The sequence below is a fragment of the Electrophorus electricus genome, chromosome 5, assembly GCF_013358815.1.
Source record: "Electrophorus electricus isolate fEleEle1 chromosome 5, fEleEle1.pri, whole genome shotgun sequence".
NCBI classification, from domain to species: Eukaryota; Metazoa; Chordata; class Actinopteri; order Gymnotiformes; family Gymnotidae; genus Electrophorus; species Electrophorus electricus.
The window spans coordinates 3,026,410-3,044,528 of NC_049539.1; the positions used below are offsets into that span (position 1 = coordinate 3,026,410).

At 41.2% G+C, this 18,119-nt stretch overlaps 1 protein-coding gene across 5 annotated transcripts in view; it reads left to right on the forward strand.

Moving 5' to 3' along the window:
• The window catches only part of stau2 (staufen double-stranded RNA binding protein 2), a 62,801-nt gene that overhangs the window by 36,216 nt on the left and 8,466 nt on the right, over nt 1-18,119 (forward strand). For all 5 annotated transcript variants that reach the window (XM_027023970.2, XM_027023972.2, XM_027023973.2 and 2 more), the window contains one exon: nt 4,124-4,237. In XM_027023970.2, the coding sequence (XP_026879771.2) occupies nt 4,124-4,237 (114 nt within the window). The remainder of the gene's footprint in view (nt 1-4,123; nt 4,238-18,119) is intronic.

The following is an 18,119-nucleotide window of genomic DNA, read 5'->3' on the forward strand; positions in this document are numbered from 1 at the left end:
GGGCTTTTGGGAGACTGTAACTAACTAATTAATTCCAACAACCCACAGAAACTACACTGGCCCCAGATATTCAGTCAGTTTGTCTGATCGCTCACTGGTTGATTTGTTTTCTTTCTTGTTTTAAAGATGTTTACCACATAGTAGGTGAGTAAAATAGCTAAATTACTTTATCAAACTTTATCCACACCATTTTGCTATTAACAATGTCCTTAAACGTAGAGTATAATGTATGATATTTTTAACATTTCAGAACTGCATACAGGATGACAGATGAGTTGCTTGAGAATCAGCATGGCTGAAGCTTCTTTTATGTTTTAGTCTGTAGGCCCATTCAGTTTAATCTACTGCAATTACTTTACTTGTATTCATGTTTATTGCTTAGTTTTAAGGGAATCTCTCTCTTTTTTTTTTTTTACTCATTTGAGATCCTGGAAAAAGGAGGATTGAGTTGGAAGTGTGAGAGCGTGCCTGCATGGACTTCGTTCGGATTGAGTCTGAGCTCATTTATGCATCCTGGAAATTCGAATGCTTTTGTACAATTGCTACAGCTCTTGTACACAGTGCATGTGATTAGAACATTGCATCAGTAGTTTTGATGCATCTTAGCATATTCAGCCATATAAGGCAGCTACAGTACATGGTGCAGATGATCTCATCCAGTGTATTAAAACCCAGGACTGTTTTTTACTTTGTAATGTTGTAATATTATTTCACTCAATAAACTCAGAGGTTAAACCCTCAGAAAAAGGCTATAAAGACAATACATGACAAACATACAAAACATAACACTGAAAATACAGGACAAGATTTTAAAAATGAAGCTCAAGTCTCATGGTAATGGTTAAAATTTCAGTTTTAGGAGAATAAGAGATTAACAAGTGGGCCTTCAGCATGTAGCACCTTACTGGAACAGTTTAGGTCCATATTTGCATGTGAGGGTGTGGGGTACTCAGTGGGGGGAAGAAAAACAGTTTCAGTCATTTCTGTGGCACATGTGAAGCTCAGCTAGCTGAACACCAGCCGTATCAGACCAGTGTCAAGTCATGAAAATCAAACCTGTTTAAAAATGTTATGGACATGAAGAATTTTAGGCTATTTTATTTATATAACATGTTTCATACACTAGGCAGTTCAGTGTGCTTTACAGATTAAAGAGTAAAAGATATAAATAATTTAAATAGAAAAGATAATTTAGAAAAAACCTGGAGCATTCTTGTCCCTAGAAACAGCAACACAGTCACACTGGCACGTAATTGTGGACCCCATATGCACCCCATGTGGACCTTGTGTGCACCCCGTGTGCACCCCATGTGGACTCCATGCAGCCTTGCAGACCAGACAGCCTTATCCATGCAACTGTTTAAACTTTGTATACATCATGTTTAAAACCATACATCCATTAGAACAGTTTAAACCCATACATCCATTAGAACAGTTTAAACCCATACATCCATTAGAACAGTTTAAACCCATACATCCATTAGAACAGTTTAAACCCATACATCCACTAGAGCAGTTTAAACCCATACATCCACTAGAGCAGTTCAAACCCATACATCCATTAGAACAGTTTAAACCCATACATCCACTAGAGCAGTTCAAACCCATACATCCACTAGAGCAGTTCAAACCCATATATTCACTAGAGCAGTTCAAACCCATACATCCACTAGAACAATTAAAACCCATACATCCACTAGAGCAGTTCAAATATGTGTTAGAATAGATAAAACCCATATAGCCAATGGCACAGAGTAACCTCATATATACATCATCACAGACTATCCTTATATATACATTAGTACAGCCTTAGCTCATATACAATAGCTCAGAGTAACCTCACTAGTTTAGTAGCAATTATTGCTATGTCCTGTTGATGTTTTGGCATAGTTTGTTAGCTACCTATGTTTATAATTAGCTATTTATAAATCTAATTACCTCTCAGTTTATCATAATTCTTTGTCTTGTTGTTTTTGTAGTTTTTTGTTTTAGCATTTTTTTTTTTTTTTTTTGCCTTTTGTCCAGATGAAACTACTTTGGGTTTACATTGTGTACTTTGTTTCAAAGAAAACTCTTAAGATCCGAAGTCATTTGAGGCTTAACTACAGGAGATTTGCTGGGTTGAAATCAGCAGTATTAGTCAGTTATAGAAAATCTTTCACTGGTTAGCGTCAAAAGTTCAGTTTTAGATAAGAGATATAAATGCTGTGTCATGTGATTTCTGACTTTGTAAAGAGATGGACAGTTGCTGCAGTGGTCTTTTCTGAGGACAACTTTATCTGTGATCATTTCGCTTCCGCAGTGGTAAATATTACTACAGCCAATCACTGGCCGTTTTAGTGTAGGTGTGCTGAATGCTTTAGGAAATCTGACCCAAGTCACTAACAAACAAATGCTGGTGTGATCAGAAAAGCAGTAAATCACATGAGTTAAGGCCTTAACTTTCTACTTTACACAGCGTGATCATTTGGCCATCCTCATTATGTGTGACTGGCCTGTTGGCCTTCCAGTGCTTCTGATGTATGGTGTGTCAATGGGCCTCCAATTCCCATGATTCACTGAGCTTGCTGGAAGGCTGCCACATGTTGGGCAGTAGTTGGGTAAAACAGCTCAGAAGTAATGAACCAGAGGACTGGTAATCAAACATGTGGTTCTGTGACATGGTGATTGTGCAATAATTCACACCACTGAGCACAGGCTTTTATGCTTCCTTAATGATCTAGCACGCTGCCTGGGTCCATAGAGGGTGATTTGCCTGCTCCCCCATGGCCCGCTCAGTGGGAGTGAACCAGTGAGGCTGAAACGAAACGCCAGCTGGTAAAATACAAGCTCTCAGAGGCCTACCCACCACAAAATACAGCTCCTGGACATGAGAGGGAGAGAAGATTTAGGGTGTGATTTAAACATTAAATAATTTGGTGCTCTTACTGTTATTTTCAGGGATTTCAGACTGACATGCAAGTGACAAGTAAGTTGTATTAATGTTTGTCAGACTGTGGTTTATCAAAGATGTAATCGTATGTACAAAAGGCATGCTGCTAGTAAGAGGCACGGGTTGTATTATACTAAATAATTACAATTACCAGCTCTAACCAATTAGGATTTTCCCTACCAAATGTAGCAGTTGTCATACCTATGTCAGGCCTTTACGTGAAGGCATTTGAATGGAATACACAGTAAGATAAGTTAAAACTGTGCTGAACATTGTGACTGGTCTCTTCAGGGCAGGAAAGGATCATGAACCTTGTAGTGATTTGTTTCAACACGAAAAATAGCAAGTACAAATGACATCTAATCTTTGCAGTACAGATAATGTTGTACAGAATCTTAAATCTGACTTAATTGAAATGAGAAACTTAAGCAGGTTTCGTCTCTAACCATTGTACTTAACAACAGAAAACAGAACAAGTGTTCCCGACATGTTCATAACACAAGTCATTTTCATTATATGAATATGAGAGTATCACTGTAGTGAATATGTTGATCATACCTGCTACCAGTTTATCAAGTTTATGTGGTGCTGGGGCAGAATTGAAAATTTGATAGGAACTGTATTTCATTATATTTTTTTTATTTTTATGAACAAAATTATGAAACATCTTGCTTATCATTCTCGCAAATGTTATAAATACAAATACTACAATTCTTTCCTCATGAACTCTCTCGCTCACTCTGTCAAACACTCTCTCTTTCCCCAATGTGGTTTTAGGTCAGCCATGAAATGATCAAAAAGTGCCTACAGGGGCAACGTTGGATACTTTTCAAACACACACACACACACACACACACACACACACACACCCTCTTCACGATGTGGTTGAGTAGTTTGCAGTGTCCTCACATGACCCAGAGAATCAAAGCTGGGCCAAATCGTTCCTTAGAAGCACCATATAATAACACTCATTGTGAGCATAGTTAAGAAAGTACATTTTATTACTGTTTCACAGTGATTAGATTTCATTATGAAACCAATACATTTTTCCAAACATAACGTAAATGAAATATTTGCAGGTTGTTGTGAGCAGTACCGTCATGATTTGGTTTTTCAACCAAAGCCAGTATGTAGTGTAAACATCTTCTAATCTGTCTTTTGTTCTTATTTTGCATCTCATGTCCTGTGTAGGTGCAGTACACAGATAGGCAGACAGACAAAGATTTCCTGACCTATCTCACCCTGTCACCTGTACACATGACGTTTAGTGGCAGTGCCAACTCCATCCAAGCCAGCCATGACCAGGTAGGTACTCTACGCCAAACACTAATGCGGTAAAATGCTCCACACTATTTGGAAAGAAAGAAAAAAATAAAATTATATATATATATATATATATATATATATATATATATATATATATATATATATAATTATTATTATTACTTTATTATTAAGCAGGACCAGTCTGTTTTTTATGTTTAATTGAATTAAAAATGCAATTATATTTAATTAAAATAAGTAAAATATGGGTTCAACCTGGACAAGTCTGACCTCCATTTAATTTAGTTAAACATTTTAAGTGATAGAACTAAAATTATGTAGTGAAGTGAAAGATAACAATAGGTTTTTATTAGAGGTGGGTAGTAATGCGATACATTTACTCTGTTACGTTTACTTAAGTAACTTTTTGAAGGAATGGTCCCTTTCCGAATTTTTATACTTTATACTTTTTCTCAATTACATTTGTGAAGTAAAAAATGTACTTTAACTTTTAATTCATCAGCGTTCCTCCCATTACATTTTAAAACAACTTTTACATTTTGCATGTTTTGCCACAACCTGTCTAGTGTGGGTTAGTGAAATCCCTAAAGATGATCACTGAGTGAAATCTCTAAAGATATCTGGGTGCCACCGTATTACGTCAGTTAAACAACTGGACAATAGACATAATGAGCAGAGAACAGGCACATTTTCTGGCCTGGGACTCGCCATATACCCTTGCAAATATCCTTTTCTTTAAGACTCACATATCTGTGTGTGAAATTGGCTCCTAATGTCTTTTAATTATTAATATGAAAGTACAGTGTGGTCCAATGTCAATGATATTCTAAGAAAAATGGCTAGCCAACTAACCTACATAGCTATAAACTATAAGCAGCAGAAAAATAAATGCAGCAGCTGAACTGAACTCATGGCCTGTAGGAATGCATACCCTATATTCAGGCATATTTTCAAGATTCTAAAATTAAGGATTCTTATATTTATATTTCTTTCGATCACATTCTTTCAATCGCAGTTGTTAGCTAGGCAAAGTAGCTAGCTAGCTAGCCAGCCAGTCTGACTGATTGGTCACCTAATTGTGCCATAAATATAACAAAAAGTAAAATGTTAAGCAAGTGACCTTGGCCAAGAGCTCGGACTATTCCCACAAATTGTACTAATCACAAAGTGAGCACCAAATCCAGTGTGGTATTTGTGATTTATGTTGTATGCACAATAGTTAGCCTATCTATCTATCTATCTATCTATCTATCTATCTATCTATCTATCTATCTATCTATCTATCTATCTATCTATCTATCTATCTATCTATCTATCTATCTATCTATCTATCTATCTATCTATCTATCTATCTATCTATCTATCTCTCGCTCTCTCGCTCTCTCTCTCTCTCTCTCTCTCTCTCTAATTTTGGCTTCTCTGGTTGTAATAGTGTTTGTGAATTGAAATTTAGACACATTTGTTTTATTATAGTGTCTTGCTACCTTGGTTGCAAGAATTGTATGAAGAGAGATTTGTTTTCTACTTTTAGCTTTAAACCTTAAGCTTTAAAAAGAGATTACAATTAACTGAACAAGATTCAAAAGAAATTGCCATCAAAATTGCAATTAAGTTATCAGAAAATGCCTGGCCATTGTCCTCACTGTTAGTGATAGGAATCATTTAGTTACAACATCAGCATGCCAGACTGCATTTGATTGCTTTTTTATTCGTCTTCTTACTTTGAGTAATTACCACAGAAACGTTCCTCTGATCCGAGCGCGTTTTCGGGACTGAGCGGTATTCCGTAGGGAGCTTATTGTCTGCCTTCATCCATGCAGAAAACCCATTGCTTACATTACCTAATCTAAACATAGCACAGCCTTTGTTCTGCCCTTCAAAGTTCTCCCTTCAATAAAGCCTGCTCTGTAACTGCTAATGGGCCTTTCTGTTGCGAGAGGACACAGCCGCTAAAGCAAAATTAAGGCAATATAGGCCACAGTCTTGTTCTTGCCAAGAGCAGTGGTGCATGACCGCCTGCGGGGGGGGGGCTTTCTTCCCCAGATCCCTTAGTACAGTGGCATTCTGTCGCGAATGGACTGCAGACAATGAGTGCGGAGTGTTTGTGAACAGGAGCAGTCGCTCACACCTGACGCATGGCAGCTTAGCGACAGGCAGTGAGTCGCTGTCATAGCAACACAGTGCTTGTGTGGGTGGGTGGGGCTTCTGGAATAATGTCACCCCAAGGACCCATCATGCTGATGGGGTTAATGCGAATGTCTGCTGGTAACTGCTTGACACTGGTCTCCAACACGGATGTGGGTCCTGAGGGCGATGACTCAGGTTCACATACACTGCAGTGCTGATTGGTTGTAGCACATGTGGGTAGAGCCCTGAGTGCCAGAGGCATTCAGATAGAGGGCTTATCTCTCTAATTAGACGTTGTTAATGTAGTATGTAGGGATGTGATGGGTCCAGTGATAAACATTTCCTGGAGTGTACCAACAGACCGAGCGAGAGCCTGAAAGAGCACTCGCATTTCAATACAAATAATGAGTTTCAGCTGCTAGAAACCTCACCATGAGACATGTCTTGGGTGAGCACGTACTCGCTGTCAAAAAGGTCCATGGCCTGTTGGAGTTTTTCATTGAGTGCTTGAGATTGCCAATCTGAAGGCAGTAGAAGATCAGGCTGTGCACTGTGTAGTGCTTGCCTTTGCATCCTGCTGAAGTGAAGAGTGCAGCTTTAGCTCATGATCTGAGTCCTGGTGAGAGCTGTGCAAATTTGCTTCTTAATATTCACAGCTCTTACCAAATCAGGCTGGATAGGAAGCCATTGCTCTGTAATTTACCGTAGAGAGTGACAGCCCTCCTGATCCAGGCCTTGTGTGTGGCTAGAGGGTCTCCATGCAACAGATGTGCAACTGGCAGCCCCTGTTGAGCCTGTGTCAGCCCAGCCTGTGCCTCCTTCCCAGCACACTTTCATCCTGCCCCTGCTAACCACTCCTAGTGGTCTTCCTCCCCCCTGGATAACATAAAGACAAACCAGACATAACAGACCTGGAGTTTGGTTGTGTTGTTGACCTTGTTGGATTGCACACTCCTCCGAGATAGATTTGTTCTTCTAAAATTTGTTACACGTTTCTTATTTGTTACTGCATCCTTGTCACTGTCAGGGATTGGGTTGTTTTTATGTTTTTCTTAGAGTGTGGTTCTTAAAAATCTTTAGCCATTATTGGCCTTAAAGAGCCTTCAAAGAATCCCTGTTCCAGGGAACTGAAATGACCCAAGGGTGAGTCCACAGCAGAAACAGCCTTGTCCAACTGTGCACAAGGTGTTGCTTATCCAACAGGGAGGTTCTGAAATTGAACATGACGGGGCACATTTGGCTCTGGCTGCTGTGAGAGCACTCTGTGCTCAGCTGGTTACAGCCTTCCCATGAGTCTTTGTCTCCTGTGTCCCTGCTGAGGCCTGGGAATTGTGTAGCCTCATACATCATGGAGAGCTGATGATGTCGACAGGTCTTGAAGTTCTCACGTGAAGATAGAGAATCAGCCATGAGTGTCCAGAAGTTTTTAGATAATGCAAATAGTTTTTTTGCTTGATTTTTCTCACACTAAGTGCTAATATACTTTTTAGTGTATGGGATGGAAAGTGCTGAATTCACTCCTACTGAGCAAATCTAATTTATCTCGGCAGGTATATAAATGTAACTCTCCCAGTTCATTAAACACTAGTGATTTTACTTTGCTTTGACAGTCTGCGGGATTGGAGGGTGGATTAAAAGACCTTGATCTGTGAAGCAAATGTTTGGTTTTGTCAAAACTACCTCAGTGTGGATGCTGAGAAAGTATTAAATGTACCCTGCTGGAATCACTGAAATCTGTTTAATTGATCTTAACTCGAATTCCCCACAAAGCAAACACTTTGTGAACATTTCAGAGCTCTGTTATTTTAATTAAGAGCCATTAGAGACAGCATCAAGTCTTCAGCAGACGTACATTCCTCTTGTCAGAATATGGCACTTTCATTACAACAGCCAGGAGAAATGGATTGTGAGAGTCAGTGCAGACACCTGTTGAGAGGATGGGTGGCTATAGACAGGCTGATTCATAGCAGGGAGTCTTTTGGTCCAGCCTTCAGAGGGTCTCCCACAGGGTGCAGGGCTGTTTGAAGTCTCATCTGGACTGAGCTGTGGACCTTTAGTGCAGCAGGCTGTCTGTGTCATAGGCCCCTGTGTGTGTCTGTGTGTGTGTGTGTGTGTGTGTGTGTGTGTGTGTGTGTGTGTGTGTGTGTGTGTGTGTGTGTGTGTGTGTTGGTGTGTGAGAGAGAGAGCTCGACAGCTGTTCACATCTCCTCTCTGTCACACACTGGGCCTTGCATAATGTCTCTGTCACCTCCAACAGCACCTGTAACAAATCCGTTTATGTAAAAGAACAGCCAAAAGATTCTTGCCTAATCTCCACTCTTAGAAGGGAATTATGATTTTTCTTTTTTGAATGGTACTTAATTTAAATCTTTATAAGAAACATGTTCATTTCAGACCACATTTAAAATGGAAATGCTATTAATGAAAATGGACAGTGTTATTAACAGTTGATATCTAAACACGTGAATGTAACTGGGCTCCAGCTGCAGATTGAACGCATTAGGCTTTCTCTATGTCTGCGAGACATGTATAGGAAAAGGCAAAGACACCAGGAGCACGCAGACTCCTCCACCTTTATACCTCCATCTCACACTGGTCATGGTGGAGCACAGTCAATATGTCCACTATCCACTGGGAGATGGTTACATGGAACAGGGAAAGTTCAGTTTGGTACTTCATTTAAGGATGTCTTTTATTATCTTTTTACAAGGCAGTTTGTCTGCAGAATACAGCCACTATATATACACACACACACACACACACACACACCAACAAATATCAACTAATAAATGTGCATGTGCTCATATACAATAAATAACACGAACTCTTACTAAAGCTGCGTTCAGTTAAGAAGAACATGAATAAAACTAATATGAATCAAAAAATAAATGCTAAAAAATTGAGCTAAACTACTGAATGCTTTAAGTACTTAACTATTTTGTTTGCTTGTTTACATTCATTTATTCATTCATACACCATTCATTCCACCAAACAGTCTCCTCTTTAGATACTGAAGAACATGGTGTGCTGATATGTATCTCTTCCCTTTGTGCACCTCCTGTGTGGGATCCTGCGGCCTGTAGCTTTGGACTTTCCCCTGTGCCGACGCCCTGTGGGGGGTACGGCTTTCCACAGCACACATTTGTCAAGTGGTCCCGTGCAGTGGTGAGACCCATTAGCCTGTCTTTGAACGCCGCTGTCTGAAGCATTCCCTCCAGCACCTCCCCTTTGCGCCCATCATTTCAGCAGACTCAGACTCTGCAAAATAAATAAGTGACCAGCACTACACCATCACTCACCCTCACCTGTCCGTCAACTGCTGTACTTAGGAAACGATTTTCAAAGTCAGGCAGACAGGAACGTGGGAAACCTCAAATGAGACCTCAGTGGATTGGGAGGCACGGGTTGGGGGGGTTGGGGGGGGTTGGGGGGGGGTCTCCCCTCACCATACCCCTCACCATACCCCTCACCATACCCCTCAGAGTGCCTAAAGCAGTGATAGCCAAGCCTGACAATCTAAACATGAACTTGCAGATTAAGGGGAACCTGATGACGGCTGAAGTGGCCTCTCCAAACCCAAAGGCTTGGTAATGGGGAAAACAACACGACCACCTATTAAGGCCTGGTTTAGCACAGTCCTTAGGGTCTCATCAGTCTCCAGCACTTAACGGCTCCTCTTCTGAGTTTGGTAAAAAACACTCATCCTTAGAGATGTGCTGGAGCACATTATTCACTTAAGCTGTGATTCAGCACCGCGAAATGTTCAGACTTGTTTGCACCATGCTCCTTGAATTGTGGGTATTAAAATTAAATGGGTTTCATTTTAAACATGTATGCAGCCCTGAATCCAAGATTGTTTCCATCACTGACTTGCAAAAGTCTGAAATAAAGTGCTCATAATAAAAGGGAGACCAGGGTTTTAGGTTTCTTTTTGCATTCAGCCAGCAGACCCTCTCCTCTCATGTTCGTCTGTAAGTGGCGATGACTGTTGCTCTTCCTCGCAGACGAGGGACAAGTACCTTCACTGTGGCTTGGCACATTTTGCCTTTTCCCATTTTTAAGTATTAGCTTAAGTTTTCTTTATCATCTCACACAAAGACATAAAAAAACTCTGTGCAGTGTGAGAACAAATGTTAGCTTTGTCTGCAAATGAATGTGTGAGTGAATGTTAGTGGTTAAATAATTGTTTGAGATCATATCAGCATCACACGCATTATTAAACGCTTACTACACAATGCGACTCTTCGCTCACCTGCTCCAACACTGATAGGTGTTACATTCATTAGCACCAAGGTGCCAACAGGGCTTGGTGCTTATCCAGCGGCCCTTGATCAGTGATCTTATGAGGCGTGTCTTCACTGTTTGTTTACACTGCTGAGTGAGTGCTGATTAATGACTGACCATTTACAGTCTAGAACCGTTTTTTTTGCAAAGTGAAGATTTAGATTGTAGGGTGTAGGTTTAGATTGGATGGTACAGGTTTGGAATGGAGGCTGTAGATTTGGATTGGAGGATGTAGTTTTGGATTGCAGGGTGTAGGTTTGGTTGAGGCAGTTTTTCACAATTAGTTGTCAAATCTAGTTAAGTGCTAATGTTAGCTCTATCCTGATCCTTGGATGCACATTTATATTTAAAAGCTTTTGTTTGGGTCTTGTTTACTGTTTGTCTTATGTTTTGTATTGTTTTTTCATTTACTACATATTGGCACATGGTATTCTAGTATGAAACATATTTCTGTCAGTATTTCTATACATAAAAACAATTGAATAAGGTCATCCCTCACTCTTTTCTCAGGTTGAGCTTTTAGCAGCTACTCAATGTCACACTCAGTACTGTGAATCACAGAAGTAGTGTCTGATTCTGCTGTATAGATCCCTATCTGATCGAAGAGTAAACTGTAGGCAGGAACAAACACATTTGCAGATGTGAGTCCTGGGGCAGTAAGTGTTCTTTGTCTGGACTTCCAGTTGGGCTTTGGTGGGAAATCCAAAGCTTGAGATTGGCCCTTTACTTGATATGTGACACACGCTTTGTGGTTAAGAGCTTTTCAACATTAATCACCTCTGAGTGCTTCTCTAGCAACAAAAAGACCCTTTCAGCCAGTAATTGTCAGCACACAAGACAGTGAATCTCATTGTTTAGTAGTGATGAACCACAAGCAGCTCCTTTCCATGGCTAAGAAACATCATCTCCAGATGAATTGATTTATTCATAATAGAATTATTTTGATTTGCTTTCTAACAGGTTGTGACTAAGAGGTGTTCTTGCCAAAGTGCAGGTTATTACTTACACTGTAGCCTCATGACATGATGAGACATGGCTTTTCTTAATGAGACAACAGTGTGTTTGTGTGTGTGTTTGTGCATGTGTGTACGTGCGTGTGTGTGTCTGTAAATGACAGCAAGCAGATGGTAGTGTGTGTGTTATTTCAGTAAAGCTCTCATTTTGTGTAGATTGCTTAGTAGAATCTCATAAGTTGCTGGATCAGTTATAACCCCCTAAATCACTGTCTGTCTGTCAGGCTTTAAAAGAGCAACCTGAGACTGTTTTTCTATCTGTCTAGGAGGTCCTCTCATCTTTCTGTTAGTGCATTCACATGCGTCAGGGTCCAGACATCATAAAACGGCCGTGACCACGGTTGCGCTCAGGGTTAACACGGATTACAGCCTAGGTGTCACACACTCCTGCTGCTAAAACTAACAGCAGGCTTGGGGCTTCTCTTTGCCCTGTGTGTCCTGCTACCCTGAGCTCTCTGGCTTCCACGTATCTGGGTCTGAGGATCAGCTCTTCTCACCACCATCTGACACAAGCCCTGTCTGCTTTCAGTGTCATCTAACAGGCATTAAGCCCTCTTCCAGACACATTTAAACTTGTCTATCCATCTATTGCTGGTTTTTACAGAGTTTGTCAGGAAATCTGCAAATTTAAATTTGCGCTTTAAATAAATTGGATTAGTTCTGATCAGCAAACAAGGTGGATTATGGTCCTGTGTTGTGTGAACAACGCAACGTGGCTATTAAAATGTAAGAAAACTAAGCCATGGTAACATCAGTAGTGCATTGTAGAACAACTTTAGATTTAAGACCTTCAACTGCAAATATGTAGTATGCATCATTAAACAAATCAGTGATTTCCTACACAGATGTGAACTGCAGTGTCCTATCTCCATGTGGCATGTGCTCTGTAAGCAGTATGCCTTTCAACACATACAGACATCGCACAGTGGAGTACCATCTACTTCAACACTAAAATGAGCATGTTTTATGTTTGCACTTAAGTGTAACATGAAAGAACTAGACTTTACCTTTTTGCAAAATACAATTGGAAGGATTTTTTAAAATCATAAATGCATATTTTTTCATACTATTTTCTTCTTTAAAAGTGTGTGTATATGTACATATATATATTTATAGAGCCATAGAGTAATGGTAGAATACCTTCTCTCACACACACCCACACACACAGAGAGTTGGTTGAAGCCTTACTGTGTTTAAAGACTTTATCAAAAGTTTGTTGCATCATGTGAATTTCGCAAATTCCATGAGTTCCGAATCAAAATACCGATGAAATGTCTGAGGTTGATGAGGGCACTCACAGCACACCATAAAAATGTGATTTATTTGAGAGTTAATTTGTGTATTGTGATATCGGTATTGCAAGGGCAATATTACTGTAGCAGTGAACAAACTAGTCTGTATTTTGAGCAGTCTTGGGTTGTTTTTAACATATATCTTGACGATTCAGCTTCTTCATTCACTAAACAATTAATGTGAAAACTCTGTAGAACAAAACTTAAAGTGAAGCACATTCCAGACCCAGTGGAGCAGATGTGTGGTAGAAAGGGCCTACTTTGATTTATAAGAAGCTGGTCAGCAAGGGAATGTTTTCAGAAGCCACAGAGGGCCACGAGGTCCTCCATTAGTGCCTGACCTCTGATATGGGACGCAGAAGACAGAAAACCCGAGAGGAAGAGGCAGCAGTCCGAGTCCACAATGTCTGCTCATGTGCTGAACTCCAGAGCTGCTCACGTGCTGGACTCCAGAGCTGCTCACGTGCTGGACTCCCGAGCTGCTCACGTGCTGGACTCCCGAGCTGCTCACGTGCTGGACTCCAGAGCTGTCGCTCTCTTTCTTACCTGCCATCCATCTTGTGCTGCTCTCTATTACTCGTCTCTCACTCTTGGTCTCTACAGTCTAATTAGCTCCACCCTAGTGATGTAATTTAAACACATCACCTGGTGTTGACTGTCCCTTTGCCATGTTGTAATATAAGTTAATTAAAAAATTGTGTGAGGGAGCCCATTAACTCAAATGACAATCAATCTGTTAACTAAGCCTTTGGTGCAGTACTGAAAGCTCTACAGAGCTTGCTGGCCAGGCCCTGGATTGAGATCTGCTCTGTACACCTGTTGGGGTGTCTGTGAATGAGTAGTGAAGCTCACACGACTGATAACAGATCAGTGTTTAGATGGCAAATTCTTAACATAGCTGTTTAAAAAGTCTGCAGTGACTCCCAGCAGTCACTAGAGAAGGACTAGATGAAAGTTGACTACCTTGTTTTTCTTGTTGTGTCTTAGTCCAATTACTGGCAATGTCCTCACTAATTCACTGTCTGCTTGTACTTATTATTGAATCCAGCATTAAGTTTCATCAGAACACCTCTCGTAAGCCTGTGTGAATCTCTGACGTCACAGAGGAGAGCCCTACAGACGCATGCTCTTGTTCCCTCAAACGTGCTCTGTCTTCCTGGCCATACACGTGCTGCTTTTAGCTCAGCAGGGTCAGCAAGCATCTTTTTTTTTGCATCATGAACTGGAGATGTAAGATTGCAAGCAAGACTATATGAAATGTACAATTAAAATGTATTGTTTTGGTAGATGTTTCACTAAAGTACATTCTAGTGATTGTGTTATAACTTTTGTTTGTAGATCATTGATTGTAGAGGCAGAAACACACACCCCCACCCCCCTAAAAAAATAAAAGTTCACATATTACAGTGTGTTTGTTTTTGTTTGTTTGTTTGTTTTTAACAGCTTCCAAATGTGCACTGGGGTTGATGCAGAGGATGTGGATTAAAGTAATGAGCAGTAATGAACATGTGATCAGGGATTGGCTGCTCTCATTACCCCAGGCATTCATGCATTTTATTGGTGCTTCCTGATTGTTGTGGTGGTGGTTAGATCCTCTGAGGGGTGATGAGCAGTGCAGGAACGGAGGGGTATAAAACGCCGTCTGCCTGCAGACACTCTCAAGTTACAGGGTTTGGTTACCTGTGAGGCACATCTACACACACACACACACACACACACACACACACACACACACACACACACACACACACACACACACACACACACACACACACACACACACTCTCACTCACTCACTTACTCACTCTCACTTCAGCTGTGTAAAATGGCCTGTATATTCTTTTTCATGTACACCTTGGGTGATCAAATTCGAAATCTGAACGCAAGACCCTCAGTGCATTTACTGCCAGCTTCTCTGTCTTCTGGTGCTTTAAGTTTGTGCTTTATAGTGTCAGTTTCTGCGGTTAAGTAGCTGAAGTACATAGCCAAGGTTCTCTAGAGAACACTCTGCCTGAATATGGCTATTGATTAATATAGCCACACCAAGTCTCTCATTTTATTACTCATGCAAATCCCAGGAAACGATGACCATGCCCACGCCAAACCATAACTGTGCCATCGTTAAGCCCCTATCGATTAAAGGTCTTTTCCACCAGGTATGCAGGGACATGACAGCTGACTGCTGATAAGGTGGCCACCGTTTGCATTTTCTCTTGGCTTATCTGTGCGGCAGCCGTTCCCTCCTCTAACCTAATCGGGCCGCATCTCTCCACTCCAGCAGCATTGCTGAGTGAGATGTGATCTGGATTTGAGGGAGAGCCCTTACGTGCTCACGGCTGATTGGCTACGGCCTTGCTTACATACCACAGCTTTCCATCTTGCCCACGGTTCTGGGTGTGTAGGCGTGGGTGTGGGTGTGTGTTTGTTTCAGAACTACAGGGCAGGGAATGCTCCATCATGCACGGTGAAGTTCTTGATATCAGAGAGGCCTAGAATAACTACAGTTAGGTTTATTTAAGGACTCATTTAAGAATTTCCAATCCAAGATGTTTCTAAATCATTAAAAATCTATAAAAGTTAATTTTCACTATTTCACTTCAGACAAAGCAAAGACATTTCATGCAGCCTTTGTGTGTCTGTATGCATGCGTGCATGCTTGTGATTATGTGCACGTCTGTTTGTGTTGAAATCTTTTTCCACTGTGAGCAGTGATTTTCTGAATATTACTTGTTGGGTAATTTATGTGCAGTAGTAAAGATAGTGATGATCTCTGAATGTTTCAGTAATTATCATTTAACAATCGACAGAGAATTTCCAGTTTTAGATCATTCTAAATCTATAAATCATGATAAATGATAAAAAAAATGATAAATCATCTATAAATCATGATAACAAACTGAACAGTTAATTTTCACTATTGAAATAAACGTAAAACACGTTCACATTCTTCCAGTGATTAATATCTCAAATGCATCTGCAGTCAGTTTAGAAACTGCAGAGTGCTTTTTTTTGACCAGGATCCGCCCTCAGGAGTTCATGAAGTACAGTCTGTAAGTGAAGTGAGTGAAATCTTATAGCGCATCTAAACATTCTCAAAATGTAATTTTGTAAAGCAATAATGGAACAGGACGAGAGCCAAGATGTAAATGCTACAAAACTATGTGCACTCTAATTGAGTTAATCAAAAGCCTATTCAGATATTTCCTAAAGATGCATATTTTAGAACAAATTGCCTCAGTCTGTGAACATTTTGACTACATAAATAAATTCTGGTAAAAATTTTACATAACAATAAAGTAGGTGGGCCCTGACTGGCTGCCAGAGCCATTTACAGTCTTGCTCTGGTGCGTGATTGGGAGTGTGTGATTTATAAAGCGTGAGTGCTCCGTGCCGTCAGGACCCAGCCGCCGAGCTATGTGCTTACCCTCCCCTCATCCCATGTGGTTTGAGTTTTTGACGTGAGAGGTGCCATCCACATGGCCTACATGATGAGCAGGCAGGGCAGCTCTCTACCCGAGATCACACGTGGCACACCATCGCATTTTGGCTCCTTATTTATGACTTCCTATGTCAGCAGAGTTGTTGTCCCATGGGAAATTGAGGCGATTCCTGACCTGCCATAGTGGATCTGTTTCATGAGGACGCTGAATGTGGAATGTTGATTGCGCCAGGCTCATGGCACTACCTCAACAAACAGGAACTTTCACAAAACAGCATTTTTAGTCTTATTAATTTCAAGAGCTGCAGAGAGTGTATTGAGCTCAATGTTGGCACTAAGCCTATTGTAGAAAATCAATAATCTCTCATTATCAAAAACATTTTCTGCTGTTACTTTATTTAGCTTGGTCTGCACGTTTCTGTTCTGACTAGATGACTGAAATTTTTAGTTCTATCCGGTGTTTAAACTGGGAGTGTAACAGACTGTGCGGTGGTCAGGGGTGTGTGTGTGTGTAACAGGCTGTGTGCTGGTCAGGGGTGTGTGTGTGTGTGTGTGTGTGTTAGTTACATGCTGTGTGGTGGTCAGGGGTGTGTGTAAGTAATTTCTCACCTGGCTGCAGGAGACAGTGGCATGGGGTGCCAAACACTTGCAGGCAACCACATCTCTCAGGGTGCTCTCACCTGCCTTAGATAATACACCATCAGCAGGCGATAAGCGGTGGAGAATGAAGTGTGTGGGTGTTTGGGGTTGGGTGTAGTGGGAGGTGCAGTGTTGGAGCCTCTTGAGTCCCACCTACTATCACTACACTACAAGTTTAACCTCTATAAATATGTAATGATTTTACCCTTTACTGCCTTTGCCTTTCTACAATCAACAAGTTTTGCAGACAGGAGAATGAGCAATAGTATCTAAAGTGCAAATGTGTCGCCTATTAGCCACCTCATTTTCACTGTTATCTCTTCAGTGAGAGAGAGAAAGTTCTTCTTTGTTTGTCTCAGGGGGTGGGATGAGAACTTTCTGCTTTGGCTGTTTGGTCGAACAGCGTTGAGAAGAGGAGGGAGAGAGTGTAAGCTGGACCTGATAAGGGGCTGAAATTCCACGTCTGCGTCCTGTTGGGCTTGTCCTTTCGTGTGATTTCACAGCTCGTTGAGCACAGGGCTCTGGTATGTCCTGTTTCCAGAGTGGCTCGTTTCAAACGGCTCGTCTGCACTGCTGCTGCAGCTGTGCTTGTCCGCGCCCGACGCAGCTCTTCACGGATGTAAAATCCATTGGGAAGGCTTTTGGAAGCTCTCCCCTCGGGGAGCGGGTGCGCTGCAGCCCCGCGCCTCCCAGAAGACACAGGAATGTTACTGTGTGTCGTCTCCAGGGCTTTGAAGTGCGGGATGGTGGGCTGTGGGATTCTCTTTCCATTGAGCTCTCACGTTACTGCTGCAGTGCAGATGGAAGCAGGAGCCAAGGGGTGCCCGCTCGAGAGCTCCCAGTGCCACAGCAGAGCCATGCCAGCACTGTGCAATTTCGCAGACAGAAACTGCCGCATGGGTTCCTTCGCATTTCCTAATGTAGGGTTTGTTTATTCTAGAAAAAGATTCTTCAGTACATATCTCTCCATGGCATCTGTATCTTTTAATCTTCCTTTTGGGGACTGATGTAACATCAGTGTTTTTAATAAGAAATCTGTTTTATTTTCTTTAATGAAGCTAAAGCTGGGTAATAAGAACAGGGGAGAGCAGGGGTTTTTTTTTACATTC